Source organism: Brachyhypopomus gauderio, chromosome 4 (genome assembly GCF_052324685.1).
Source record: "Brachyhypopomus gauderio isolate BG-103 chromosome 4, BGAUD_0.2, whole genome shotgun sequence".
Taxonomy (NCBI): domain Eukaryota; kingdom Metazoa; phylum Chordata; class Actinopteri; order Gymnotiformes; family Hypopomidae; genus Brachyhypopomus; species Brachyhypopomus gauderio.
The window spans coordinates 8,819,966-8,834,993 of NC_135214.1; the positions used below are offsets into that span (position 1 = coordinate 8,819,966).

The 15,028-nt window shown below is 39.2% G+C and overlaps 2 protein-coding genes across 10 annotated transcripts in view; one reads left to right on the plus strand and one right to left on the minus strand.

Annotated features, from left to right (window-relative positions):
• LOC143512096 (uncharacterized) overlaps positions 1-15,028 on the minus strand; it is a 42,846-nt gene that overhangs the window by 11,171 nt on the left and 16,647 nt on the right. Inside the window, exons 1-5 of one of the 4 annotated variants that reach the window (XM_077002013.1) lie at positions 6,350-6,365; positions 5,267-5,353; positions 1,219-1,248; positions 497-559; positions 4-33 (exon numbers count right to left, since the gene is read on the minus strand). In XM_077002013.1, coding sequence (XP_076858128.1) covers positions 4-33; positions 497-559; positions 1,219-1,248; positions 5,267-5,353; position 6,350 — 211 coding nt within the window. In that variant the 5' untranslated portion in view covers positions 6,351-6,365. Of the gene's footprint in view, positions 1-3; positions 34-496; positions 560-1,218; positions 1,249-2,537; positions 2,810-5,266; positions 5,354-5,861; positions 5,908-6,349; positions 6,366-15,028 lie in introns of those variants that run through there. The other 3 variants (XM_077002011.1, XM_077002010.1, XM_077002014.1) reach the window with 3 other exon arrangements.
• LOC143512094 (polyprenol dehydrogenase) overlaps positions 3,498-15,028 on the plus strand; it is a 36,044-nt gene continuing 24,513 nt past the window's right edge. The window contains exons 1-3 of one of the 6 annotated variants that reach the window (XM_077002006.1): positions 3,498-3,909; positions 4,129-4,224; positions 14,808-14,915. Coding sequence is in view for 3 of the 6 variants with exons in the window: in XM_077002004.1 (XP_076858119.1) it covers positions 13,415-13,514; positions 14,808-14,915 (208 nt within the window). In the remaining 3 variants the exon portion in view is untranslated. The other 5 variants (XM_077002007.1, XM_077002009.1, XM_077002004.1 and 2 more) reach the window with 5 other exon arrangements.

Sequence of the window (15,028 nt, forward strand, 5' to 3'; positions counted from 1 at the left end):
AACCTTCAGTGATATCATTTGGACTCCCAGCTCCTGAAACACACAAAATGCCATGTTACAGCATATGTTTACTCTACACACAGTTTATATATTTATTTTTATATATTTCAGGCCATATAACCCTGGGACATAAATCCTTCCGGTTTCCCAGAGCTCCATAGGACATCTGGACAATGAGCTAAGCAGAGGTATAAATTAAGAATGCACACACATTGTATAGGAGCTTTGCATTACTTCTTTTCCTGAAGTACATAATTAGGCATTTCAGCTAAATCTAAATAACTATTAAACAACTATTAACAACTATTAAATATGTTTGCTCTCCTTCGAATTTATGTATATTGATCTGAATGAGTGTTGTGTATGACAAAAATAATACTGTCTTTGCAGACTTTGGTTGCATTTCCCTCCTGGCTGGACATAGTTAGGGTGTCTGATTAAGGCTAGGGGCTGACCCTAGTGAAAGTCAGGCAGGGTCAGCAGACTGACAGTTTACCCCCATCCTCAGCTGGGTCCTCTGCTTCTGCTAAGACAGGGCCAGTTGGCTCTGCACTTACATCTGGAAAAATGAAAATAAATATGATGTGTTAAACACTATAAGCAATATAACCATATTTATTATGAACAAATCTGTTCATAGTACATCTTTATTTTGTTTATGCATTTATGTAGAATAATCTTACATACAATCTTTAATATTTTATATCAGTGGAGCTCCAGCACTGGAGTCTGATTTAATATTTTCAATATTTCCTTATCCAGTCTTTAATGCTTGTTCTTCTCTCTATGCAAAATATACTTTATGCTATTTTAATTTAGAGTTTAATGCAAAGACTGCCCTGCATCATTCTGTCCAAAAGTATTTATCATGTGAATGCTTTGATTCATCAAAACATCTATAGAACACACATCTAAGACCAGTCAGGATGCCTCCAACAGACAATAAAATCTGTGTTTTGTTAAATGGCTCTTTTGCATATTACAACATTCTGTGATACTGAAAAAGACAATAGGGAATAGCAATTGACAAACACCTCCACTGCACAACTTCTGGTTTGAAACACTTATGTAGAAAGCTAGACAGAAAAATGCTGGGTGGGTTTGTAGTGGGGGTGTTTGTGTGTGTGTGTGTGTGTGTGTGTGTGTGTGTGTGTGTGTGGGTGTGAGTGAATCATTCCACTGTTACAGCTCTGCTAACATGAAAAAACCTGAACATACTGGCCTCCTCTGATCCTTCTACTTCCCCCTCTGAAACACAAGAAAAAAAAGATGACGAAGGCAATACATAATGCAAAAACTGATTACAAATGACAGGCAACTCCATATATTTTCATATTTCAAACAGTTAACTGCCTTTGCACACTAATATAGGTGTACAATGTGACTTCTTCACAACACCAATCCTCCAAAGTGGGCTTCAATCTTGTGTTTTATACATCCTTCCTATTTGTTGTACGTTCAACTGTTCACTCATAAAACCTTTTGGCCTGACCTCTATTATTTTTTTGCCGTTTCTTTTGTTTTGCTCTGGTATTGCTTCCCAATAGTGGTTTGTGCCTCCAGGAGGCTTACAGAATGTAATGCGTGCCATAACTGTGGGCTTGCAGGTAGACACACACACACACCTGCCTGTTCAACCTACACACATGGACCCAAACAAAGAGTGTCTTTCCTCTCTCCTTACCTCTCTACCTCCCCCCTCCCCCCACAAAAAAGATAAATAGATAAATAAATAACAAGGCCAGGGCAGTGTGTGCCGTGACTAGCTCTCTCACACACAGGGCCATGGGAGGGAGACGTTCATGGAACTCCTCGGGGTGAATCCAAACCAGCCCTCACGTAACTCAGACGTGTTCTCAAGTTGAAGGGTGGGGTCCTGCTGCAGCTGGTGCTGAGATTCAGTTACCGTTGCCTATAACTCTTTCTTTATAGCCTCTGTTTCTCACAGACCAAATGAATGGTGTGGTGTCAGAACACCCAGCCAAATGCCAATGTTTGTTTTGAGGCATACGCATATTATATTGTACTGGAACGAGAAAAGCATAATGTGCATGTTATATGAGGACTGCCCATAAGGAACAAAATGTACTGGCAAAATACAGAGACCTGGTCTAGACTCCTGAGGGGGAGACCATAACTTCACATAGCACAACAATTCTGTCTCAGGGGACCACTCCAACAGTTACATGCCAACCATTTCTACATGATACCAAATGTCATCACATATAGGCTATACATACATATCTAAAACTAACATTGCCCGATAATTGGGCATTGTAAATGTGGTTTGTCATTTTTTTATTAGTAGCTGATGTAGGCATCAAATTTGTAAACGTTAAAATAATGTCTATTTTTATGTATTTAACTTTTATTTCAGTCACTCGGCTACAGGCAAAGATTTCTAAAACGTTTCTAACAACACGAGATAGTTTCGCACTTGCTAAATTTAATGACAATTTCTCGTCATAACTAAACTATTCATATTGTCATATATTCATATATCATATGTCAACATCTGTTCCTTAAAAAAAACATACCTTGTGTCCTCACTCCGGTCGCAATAAGACTCCCAAAGAACAAAATCCACAAGCATGACATCACTGCGGCTTGAATGAATCTGAACTACTTAAGACTTCACAAAGCAAGTACACTGTCCAGTTTTTACTAATAACTGCAGGTCCACAGCCGCGTGCAAGCAGTGGGTCTCCAACTTTCACACAACCTTTTGTTTTATAAAGTTTCAAGGGTGTGCCAGCGCAGAGTCTGCCCCGCCAACCAAATTCATGACTGACTTGCCTGAGATCCAATTGTGTGCTAGAAAAGTTTTTTTTTTTTCTGTCAGGCAGCTACAAAAAAAGGATGCTGTAGCTGAGGATGCTGTAGCTGAAGAAGGTGCGCGCGCTGAGGCCACGCGCTAAGCCCCAACAGTCGACCTCGCCTCACACCTCCTTGTGTAACTTGATAACATAAGATATATCAGGTTATACCATGAAATTTTATCCGTTAAAGTTATGCTAATTTCTGGGTTCTGTACATCGCTATGAGACTACAATCTTTGGTGTGGACTGCAGTGGTGCGCTACAGAAATACAGCACACAATCATAGTTTGCGGACCCTTTTAACCTTTTAACTTTGTACATGGCACACCCCACTCTTCGTTTGAACAATAGCTCAAGCATTGCGTATTCCCCCGCCATGTAGTCGTTGATCAAACTGCGAAAGTCCCTTCTCGACGTATAAACCCGTAACACTGGTTGCTAACACTGCATCTTGCCAATAACATATTTTCCCCTGCCAAACCGATGCATGTTGTAATTTATTAGTGTTTCTACGTTTCAATTAGGGAACACAGACGTGGCTCTGTGCACATGTATTGCCATGGACTACTGTGAGGCATGTCAAGTGCTTCAAGTAGCATAGTGTCTAAATTACCCACTGATTTATAACCGTTAACTATTTTAGTATTATGTTATTCGAGCAGTGGACTATTGCACCGATGACATCACTAGCATAAGCACCAATCTTAGATGAACACATAAATATGATTGCTATCAATCATCATCAGTGTTGGCGTCATCATAATTGCTAAACTATGACAATCATACGTGTCCAAAGTTTACTATCAACAAGTTTCCTCTAACACGACTGGAGTCAGTCTGCAAATCCTCGAGGCAGGGGGGCATTATTGGATATCGCCTTTCCGTGGAGTTCCCAAAGCTCTCGTGGGAACTGGAGAGTGAGTGGCAACCTGTTCTTCACCACTGACCTGCCAAACTTAGGATGTGAAATCTCTCATCTCGTCATTGCTCTGTGACTTCCAGCAAAGTCCCACGGCAACAAATTTCGTACGTTACACTGGCTTCGCATTAAGGAAGTTTGACCGACGACTTATGTACAGTCTGAAGGAAGGTATCTTTTCATCACCAAAAATCAAGGCTTTCGTCCTCCGTTGTCGGAGACAGCCGTACATCATCCATGCGCCTACACTATTGTGAATTGAGCTCCGTTTCAGCAGCTGGATGCTGACATGCAGTCTCTTATATCTCCAGTGACTAAGGCTATTTTAGTAGCTCTGTTTATTTTTGCTATTTTGCTCATCCTTTATGTTATACTTTGGTATATATGCAGAGACGTGGACTGTGATCACGGCATTTGATTTTCGCAGTTGAGCCAGGTTCGTTGGGATACTCGCTCGCTGGCTATGGAGAAGTCAGGGTGACCCTGGTAAGTGTATCGGTATGGATGTTTTATCGCTCAGAAACATCGTGAAAATATCGTGGAAAATATACGTCCGTGAAATTGAACGAGTTCTGGTCTTAAGGCTTATACATTTTTTAAATGACATGTCAGCATTGACGGACGCATCTTTAAAGAGCAGCTTACCTTTTAAATGTACGTTGAAGAGAGCGCAAGTGGGGAACCTCAGACAGACTATGATTTGCTTTCGTTAGCCCAAGACCCTTTCATTAAGTACCTATAGATAAGCGAATCAAAAAGTGATAACTGAGGTATCAGTGTAGTTTCATTGATAAACCACTCACGAAATTGTTCAGATAAACAATTATGAATCAGTGCGTAATGGTCTATTCCAGAGGAACATAACACAAAAGAGTTATCACGTTGAAAAATCCTACAAATAATACTTAGGTTACAATATATGCCTCGACTTGCCTGGTGAATCATTGGTTCATCAATACAGGCTAATTAGTATTGGTTTTTTTGGTATGTGAAAACAAATGATTTCGTTTTCAGTTCTAGGTGTAGTTAAAGTATAGAAATGCGTTTTAATAAACAATCTTAACAAAAAATGTGATCTAAAATACAATTTTTTGTCCTTTCCCGCTAGTTCTTGTTGCTTTGGTCCGGGGTTTTTAAGTGCTGGGTGGGCCGACCAGTGTTGCCAGGTGTACGATAATTATCATATTTGTACGATAATTTTGTCCTCTGTACGATGTACGATCAGTAATCCAAAAAATGCCAAATATTCGATAATGTGACCGTTCAGTGAACGCGTGATTGTAATTGGTGATACTCAGCCTGGCACAACTGTCTGTAGGAGTTTTTTGTGAACCCTGAAGCATCTATGAAGTTGCAGATGAATCCAAACTGTACTGCCGCCACAAAGCTGTGTGGGCCTGTTAGACACTACTCAACACTAGAGTGACTAGCGCATCAATAGACTTGTTATTTTATGACAGGTGTACGATAATTTCCCTCGAAATGCGACATTTTTTTGCCTCTGGTACAATAATCCTACATTTCTCACCTGGCAACTCTGGAGCCGACCGGTCCTGATGGGAGAGGGTTATGTCTGTGCTTTCCTTCTTAGCAATGGACGGGGCATCATTATTCACTACAAGCCAAAAAAGAGATGATAAATGTTATTTGACTTTAATGCAAAATATTTACGATACCGTAAAGCTGTTTTAATCTTTCAGGTTTAACATGTGCTAGCTAACTAGCTGCCTTGTCGCCATGTCAGTCGACATTAACATGCATTTATATATTTTACATTATTAATGCAATTAATACATGCATTAATAATATTGAACTTTATTATCTTAAAACGAAAAACTGATCCTAGCTACTGAAGTATAGGCCAGCTTCATCAGAAAGTGATTTTAGCCAGTAGAGATGCCTAGCAAATGTTTGCTAATCACGTAGCTGGTGTGCTAGCAAAATATAGCTAATCAGGCTATATGAGGCGCTTTTGGGCAATTGCAAATGTTTTGGCCGACGCAGATGTGAGCGGGTTTAAAACACATTTAAGCAAGTTAAATTTCAGACAGGGGCGGTATGAAGTACATGACTGCAGATGTAACATCACAGCATCAATTTCTACCCCTTCTACTAGCACACACTTCCGTTTCTCCCAATCAGCGTCAACTTCATCCTTGCCGTCCAGGACCCAATATCCAAGAAATGTTTAAAGGTAATAATGTTTGGGAAAAAAACCTTCTAAAAAACCCTTCTAATCTAGCATCAGACCAACTCTAGTGGTGAATCTATGGTAATTAGCTAGCACTAATTCCAACAGTTGGAATAGGGAATAAATTGTCTATGAATATAGTAATGCAAGGTAATCATAATTTAAATAATTGAATTGGGATAAATAAGAATATGAGCCTAGCTAATATTTTGAAAGTGAAACAAAGATGAAATGTCTTTAGGCTTTACAGTACTGTACTGCAAAGAAGATAAAACAACCCAGTAGCAGAGCTGTATGTAATCTCTCAATGTTTTTTATATCTGTAACTATAAAAGGATAGTGCTGAGTTCAATAGGTTGGATACACAATACTGAACTTGAGTCCACTAGCTTGATTTAAGAAAGCTTACTTTAGCCTTACTATGATTTTAAATGCAGTCCTAATGTGTTGTAGGAATGTTTATCTTGGAGAACTCGAGAATGGAAAGCTGGTGAACAGAAGAATGGTGGTTGAGGTTTACTGAGCAGGATGCCAGTCATGATCTCCAAAGTCAGTGCAATGTTGGCAAGTGAACGAGCCTCTTATTTCAATGAATGACAATGGAATGGATATTCTAGACTCTGAAAAAAACAAAAGGTATTCTTGTGTGCTCCTTTTTATTTTTATGTTTGTTTAAGTCAAACAATGACAGCTTGGGAAAACCCATGGATATTTGAAAAATAATCTGTAAATATAATACCTATGTAACTGTGTAAATATGTATAGTTTAAATAGTTAAATAGCAAGCTGTCAAAGTAACATATTCATATAAGTATATTGTAATAATATTTGATTGTTTGTTTCTGTTATAAACCAACATAACGCTTAAGCATCAGCAGACAAGCAAGTGAATATGAAAACCATATTAGGCTAGACAGCATATGATTGCTTTCACATGCACACACAGATTGCATAGATGTAGCCTTCGGCAAATTACTATAAAACCCTACAAATATACACTGTATCCTAAGTATGTTTATATATATATATAAATGTTCAAATATAGGCTCCTATTTTTGGAAGCAGAATGCACCAAAAATTATAGCTGTAGCAGATGCTGACATATTTTTATTAAACTTTGTATGCTAAATTTAGTATTTTACATATGCATGCAGAGTTGCCAACTTTTGATGTTTGCTTAGAGGGAGATTTTAACCTGGAGGAGGTGGCGAGTGTAAATTGTTGAGTGGGGGGGGGGGGGGGGGGGGGGTGGCGAACGTAAGTTGTTGAGCGGGGGGGGGGTGGCGAATGTAAAATGGACACAAAGTAAGTATTATATCGCGGATCAGATGTGGATCAGAGGTAGATAAAGTGGATTTTTTTTTCGGCGTGAGATATCGGAAGTGTGGCGTGGGAGCGTGTGAAAACGGTCAAATGCGTGTCAAGTTCAATGCGTGAGAGTTGGCAACCCTGTGCATGTATTTATGATTGCCTTCTTTTTTACAAAAAAATATAAACATTTTACATTTTTTTCTCAAGTTACAGACATGATGACATTGGGCTTGTCTGAAAAAATAGAGGAGGTTGTCCTGGTTGTTCAGGGTTTGTTTGAGGCCAGTAGTACCATCCAGGCAATCTGTGACCTCACTGGCAGAAACTTGGGAGACAACATTGGTAATGACCAAAGAACACAAGGAATATGAGGCATATGCGTATCTCTGGCTTTGCCGAGGTCAGATTGAGAAGTAATTCAAGTTTTCTTATCTTTTTGTGTTTAACATGTGCCCTTGTTTATTGTGAATTATTTGTACTAAACTTTGTTTTCTATATTTTGCAGAACTCGTGCAAGATCCAGTGTTTGTGGTCTGCTGCAAAAAGCCAGGTTTCTGGTGCCAGTATGTGGATTCAGAGTTCACTGTAATATCCAAAGTGTCAGGCTGAGTTCCCCAGTAATGTGCTTAGGGTTCCTGGAACAAAATCCTGAGAGGAACTTACTCTTCCTGGATCCAGATTTGCCAACACTGTTTAAGGTGTCTATCAATAAAAATGCTGTTTGAATTCATGCCTGATTTTTTTAGTAGTAGACTAAATAATGACCTCATTCACTGATCTGCTTAAAGCCTTTTCAGACCAGAATCCATAGGCTCATCTGCCCTTTGTGTGCTGTGGTGTCCTCTCCTTTCTCTAGCAGCGTTTCCAATGTCTCATGTCTTTGTTAAACATTTAATTAGTTACAGATTTGTATAGGACTAGAGATGTCATCAGACTTGATTTCACTAGAATTGGGTAAGTAATGATGATATGGATGAAAATCTCTTGTCATTTCAGTTTGATTAAAAGAAATATAAATATATTTTGAAATATTCAGTTCTTTGGATTCTGGAATTTAAAATGAAAGAAACATCACTTTGTTTGACATATTTTTAACTAGAAAAAGGAAAGCTGTTTTTCACATTCTCCAAACAAATTTACAAATGCACCAGTGATATCCAGTGGGTTGTTGTCATTCTGTTTTTTTTTTTTTTATACAGAATAATTGATCAAAACAGGTTTAGACAAATTGGATATTTGGCATCAAGATTTTTATTCTTATTTATGCACTTTTGCCTTTCGTAGTATTATGCAGTTCATATACGTTCTGCTGCCATTGTGTTTGACATTTTTGCCACTCGGTTTTCTACATTGCAGTGACATGGTGACATGTCGCTTTGTAGTTACACACTGCATTTACTCTGACTCATGGAGCTTGCTGGCACTAACGCACCCCCTTTCCTCATTCAGTGTTGGATATTCACCCTTTCAGCTAGTCAGTTGCTCACAGAAACTCTGCAGTCTGATTGGCTAAAGGTATGGATAATAGAATGCTCCTTATTCTAAGGATACCACAATATTGGTTACAGGGGGGTTGTAAAGGACAAGTCAATGACAATATGCAAATCCTACTGCAGTACGCAACCCATTAAGCAAAGACCTGAGAATTTCAAATATTTTATGCTTCTGTTTGTAAAAATTGGTGATATGAAGGATTTATTAACCTAATCATTCAAGCTCATTAACAGTTTTATATGGGCACACTTATACTTGAATTTAATTGAATTTCACTACATAGTTTTTGTCATGTTGTGTAGTTTATCAAGGGACAGCTCTTCAATAATCAGGTCCTTTAAAATGGGACATTTTCAACAGGGAATAAACACACCCTGACTATAATAGCTCTTTATAATGTCTCTTCATGATGAATCAAAACGGATCCAAAAGACATGTCACTTTTAACAACAGCAGGTATTCCCCCCATCCATCCAGTCAATTTGCCCCCTCTCAGTCCTCTCTGCTTAACAACCCACCTCTGTGTCCACTAATGGTCAATGAATTGGTATCCTTTGCAGGCTACGATAGATCTCTCCTCCAGAAACTACACATTTGCAGTCACTTATAGCCACTGTCATAATGGACAGTAATCATTAGTACTAAAATAACATCCTACAACAGCAGCCTGGCATCTCCCTCTCAGTCACACTGACCAGGAAGCAAATAATGCTCCATTTAGTCCCAATTTGAAATTGGTGTGAATCCAGACCTCCATGCATAACATGATGCCCTGAAGTCAAGGATATTGTAGAAATGCTGTCATATTCAATAATGTACTATGCAAGGATGTCTTAGTGAGATGTTCAAAACCCATGTATTGTAACCCATGTGTCATCACCATGCAGTCATGCATTCTTACAATGAATGATATGTGTTAATGTGTTCATGATTCCACATTTTTCTGTTGCCATGAGGCAATATGTGTTTGTGAGTTTTTAGGTGGTTGTTGCAGGCAGCTTTGGAGTGGATAGGAATATATAAGGGAGATTGAATTGGAAATCTAAAAGATTGGCACTGTCAGGAAAAATGGACCAGGAAGTGTCCTCTCAGGAGGAATTCACAGCAGCCCCTTATATCTCACATCTGCAAACACCCGGCTGTCAGTCGTACTCCTTCCACTCCACCTACGGTGTGATGTGGAAAATATGGCAAAGTCAGCCAAGCGGACACCTAAGGAAGGGCCGCATAAATCGACAACGTGATTTATTTGAAGTGCCACTTGGACTGGGCTACTCGCAACAGATTTTATAATCCAGATTTGATTCGATTGAGGGGATAGATTGAGGCTGTTTGATGGCTTTCTTTCTATGTTTTCTCCCTCCTCTGACAAACAATGTTTTGCAGAGTGTGTTACACACTGACACTGTGGGACATGAGGGGAATGTGATGTCTTTTGTACTCTTTCAGGCACTTTTCAAAAGAAGCTCTGGAAGACTGAGAGGTAAAGGAATAGAGGTCTGAATGGTAGTTCTCAACCATGCTGTAGGTCCTACGCAAACATAGGCTCAGAATGCAGTTTCCAGGTCTGATTTTATTTTTACCACAAAATCAACCAGAGAAACACAAACTCAGTTCAGATATATTATAGACACAGACACATGACATTAAAAGGTACTGCTGAGAAAGGTAATTACCATTAAGGTCTTCAGCAAAGCGCAGTCAGGAGCCTCACTCTGTAGACAGCAGATAAGGTCAGCCGATAAGATGGAGGCTAAGCGGCTCTGGGTTTTCCACTCTCATCCTAGGTAAGGTGACTCTCACACAACCTGTGAATTTCAATCAGCTGCCCCTAGCTTACTTCAAGGCTGTGTAATTGCAAACTTACAACAATTTCTAGACATGTAGTCCTGTTTGCCTGTTGTTTCAGTGACAGGTGGCACTGGACTTCAGAAGCTAGGGCATAGCATGGCTCTGTCATTCATCATATGTTTTATTATTTATTATTTGTTTATTATTTATGATTTAATCCTGTAGTTTATTTATTTATTCTGGAACATGAGAGAAAAGCTTAATTTGAGACGACACCTCCTACTTCAATTTATAGAATATACATACATTCACAGCAGTAAACAGCAGTTGCTGATCATATTATAAACACTGCCTTATATGTACATACACAGTTTATTAGGTACAACTAATCTTTTAGATATTTTGGATAGGAGTACCATTGCAGACTGTAGCTTATATTATCACTGTGCTCTGGTACATGTGTATCAGGCATAGCAACAGGGTGTTAGCATTTTATATGTCAATGTCATGGTCAACCAAAGTACAAAGTCAAAGTTCAGTACACTTTCAGGGTTTTTTAATTACTAAATATTTCTAATTAAAGGTGGTATGTTGACTGTAACCCTAAATTGGATTGAATGTAGATGGATGGGTTCCAGACATGTCCAGATGACTTTTTGCTTGATAGTAGTCATGAGTGTAAATTATGCAGTAAATAATGTTTTAAAAATAGCTGCCAATTGCGTTGTGTCATTATTTTCAGCAGAAATAACTTTACTAGGGTAAAACATCATGAGTTCCTGTGTTCACAGATCAGTTATATAAAACCACTGTCTGACACCCAAATTAGCTCAGTTTTGACTCTACAGTATATTATCCTCTTTAGAAGCTGTAATAAGTGATCATCTGTTCAGAATGGTTTTACTCACAACATTTTACTATTTTTATTTACTTGAAGCATTAAAAGTGTTAAAATGTGTATTTGCATCTACTGATGCCTAGATAGCAGAATCATTTCCTCATTACTCCAAAACAGGCTCACAGTTATAAGAAAATCTTTGACAGCAATAAGGAAAGTTCAGTTAACCAATGTGCCATTCAGAGCTCTTACAAGTCCGATTTCAGTGACAAAAACTATATTGAAGTGTTCAGCAGCACCACCTGTCCTAAGGAAGAAAAGTGTCATGGGACATAACTAGAAATGTTCATAGCTTTGTCATATTTGTTACCACTAAAATCTCTCAAATTCTAGCAGTGCATCTAAATATATTAACTCTGGGGCTCCATAGGGAGAGTAGTGCTTTTGTTATGGGTCTCCTTTCTTGCATGCTGAAACATAAGCCAGCCTTGAAAGCAGGAATTAATATGCAGACACAAAGAATTTCACAGGGCACAAGATTAATTTGATAACTTGAACTCCATTTACCTTGGATAAAAAGCACTCAGGGAATGGCACCTAATGAAATACAACTAATCAGTATGTTTGCATTGATGCATGAGATGAGCTAAATGGAGGTACACTTGAGTGCACGTTGATCAGGATTCTTCACTTTTTATGAGATTGTGATGTTGGGATGTAAGCATGTTGTGATGTGAGACAGGGCAGTCATGGCCTGGTGGTTAGGGAACTGGTCTTGTGACCGGAGGGTCGTGGGTCCGATCCCCAGACCTGAGGCCATGACTGAGGGGCCCCTGAGCAAGGCACCTAACCCTCAATTGCTCACTTGTATAAAAATGAGATAAAAATGTAAGTCGCTCTGGATAATGCCATAAATGTAAATGTAAATGGTATGATGTGTGTACTGTTTGGGCCCCAAATCAGAATGCTATATGTAGTTTGCAGCCCAACTACATTTGTCCTGCACATGAAAGATACACAGATGTTTGATCACCAGTTTGTGATCAAAGCTATCTTTGTGGTGGATTGCTTCCTGTCATGCAACAATGGAAGAAAAGTGACTTTATATTGTGATGGGTGAGGAGTGCAAAACAAAAAAGGAAGCGATTACGCCAGTCTGAGGGGAAAAGGAGGATTTAATGGAGAACGTGTCATGCACCAAGTGAAAACCTGTGACACAATCCAAATTAAGGATTCAATAAGCAGGGGTCAACTGGTACAAAGACAAGACATATATAGACGGACAATGATGAACATAACTCAACAATAACAGGACAACTGCCGCTGTGGACGGGGTGGCCGGCAGGGGGCCCCCATATTGTGACATACAGTATATGTTCACACGACCTCATAGTATGGTCTGCATTTGTCACATGCTGGACATTACTATGGGATCAGTATTTATTATATGTGTATATTGAGTGTAGTATGCAGTATGTAACAGGCTATTTCAAACAGCCATGGGCTGTGTTCCAGACCATGACATAATGTCCTGATGTGGAAGCAGAAACTAAAAGGCTAAAAATGTTAAACTAAAAAAAAACTAAAATGTTAATTTACCAGCTACATAATAAATATTGTGTTACATGTAGGTTTAATTAATGAATAACTGACATATAAATGAATAGGTAAATAAATTAGTCATAACATCAGGCATGACAATGCAGGATTTTTGAAATTCTTCATTCTGCAGATCTCAGAGTAGCATCAGTTCAAACACTTAAATAGTTCCCATCATAAAAAGTAATCCTCTCCATAAATTATGTAGAAAAATACGTCCTTGTCTATTTCCTTCTCAAATTTTCAGCACAATTTAGTCTCCTTATATGGGAGCAGTGTTTTGGTCTGTTAAAATTCGAGCTTTCGGTGGAACTATCAACATGCTTTTGCGCATTAGTGAGTGTCTGGGGAAAGGGGAACTGTAACACTGCGACGCGTCGACCGGTGGGAAACAAGAAATGCACGGGGCTGTGCGATAACGAAGACGCGTGTGGCTTCTAAAGAAAGCAGACATGTCGATTCTGACATACATCATCCCTGTTTTAAAACTTTACATTATTGGCGTGAAGGTTCTGTGGTATCAGCTCTTCCACAGACCTTTTACTGTTCCAGGTCAGCTGTTGGGAGTTTTCGTTATGGTTAGCCCGTCTACTCTGTCGAGCCCTTGCATGGTTTAGTGAAGTCTTTAGGCACACTCGCTCGGTTCCGTAGCGCTATTTGAAGCAGCCTTTCCTTCCTGCTGAATGTAGTTACAGTGTGGCGAAGTGCTGCGTTTCGTGTTTCTGGCTAGCTAAATGACGTTAGCTAGTTAGCCATCTTCCGTCGTTACCACTAGACTAGCCAGTAAATTGCCTCTGGGTCCATTGTGTAACGTTATTTAAGTGCCACAATCAAAACAATTACAACCACACATCTACACGTGGGAAGAAATTAGACGCTCGGATTAATTTTCATTGTTTAGCGCGGACATGTCACTAGATTTGTCAAGTTTCAGCTGGCTAGCGTACCCAAACATCTAACACTTCTACTCCGCATCCAGTGTTCATTTGACGTCCCGGAAAGACACAAACACGTCCGTAATGCTCACCCAGTAAAATAAATTAAATAAAAAGATTACACAATTGTTCAACCATAATTTTCATACATAAAAATATAATTTTAGCTAAATCTTTATGTTAATGCACATCCGAATCTTTTCTGTGTGCCTTACAAAACACCTAATAACATTTGGTACCTGCACATATAAAAGATTCTGTGGACCTGCTTTAACACAATGGGAGTGGGGTCAAACTCATTCACTGTAGCTTAATGCTTTTTCATTACGTTAATGGCACTCCAAAGCCCTATAAATATAAGCTATGAACTATCAGAGCTGTGTTTGCTCCCTCTGCAGAAACACACAGGTCCTGAATGTGAGTATAATATCAGCCTAGGAGTGCAGAACATTTGCAATCCCTTCAGAGAGTAACAAGTTGGTCATTGCACAGTATTCTGTAGCTTAGACTTGATTCAAGCCTCACTAGATTGATCACCTATAGCCTAAACATTTTATGCAAGTCCAGGTGGAAACATAGAACTTTGTTAATAAAAAGGTGCTCTACTGATGGGTCAATGGAATGTAAGCTTATTTCAGCACTGGAAGATAGATTTGCTGTTTAGGTGTATTTGATGTAACTGAGTATTTGTGAGATGGTTCCTGAAGGTTCCTTCTTGCTACTGTAAACGGTAAACAGTAAAGACATTTTTTCCCAGAATGAAATTACTGTTATTTTTAACCTAGTTTTGTTTGGATACAGACACCAGTCGTCTTACAGTAATATGCTCTTCTGAATTACAGTACTGTGCTCTTAACGACGCATGAAAGAGCAACATGTTGAGCTTCCTCATCTCTTCTGTCTCTTACAGCTTTGCCCAAACAGCATGGGAAGGTTTCCATAGTGACAGGGGGAGCCAGGGGCCTGGGATATGCGATAGTGAGGCAGCTGGCTGGTCTGGGGATGCATGTTATCATAGGTAGCGTAACACTCTGCACACACACACACAATGGAGATGCGTGTTATCACAGGTAGATTAACACTGCAAACACACTCATGATGAGGATACATGTTATCATAGGTAAAGTAACT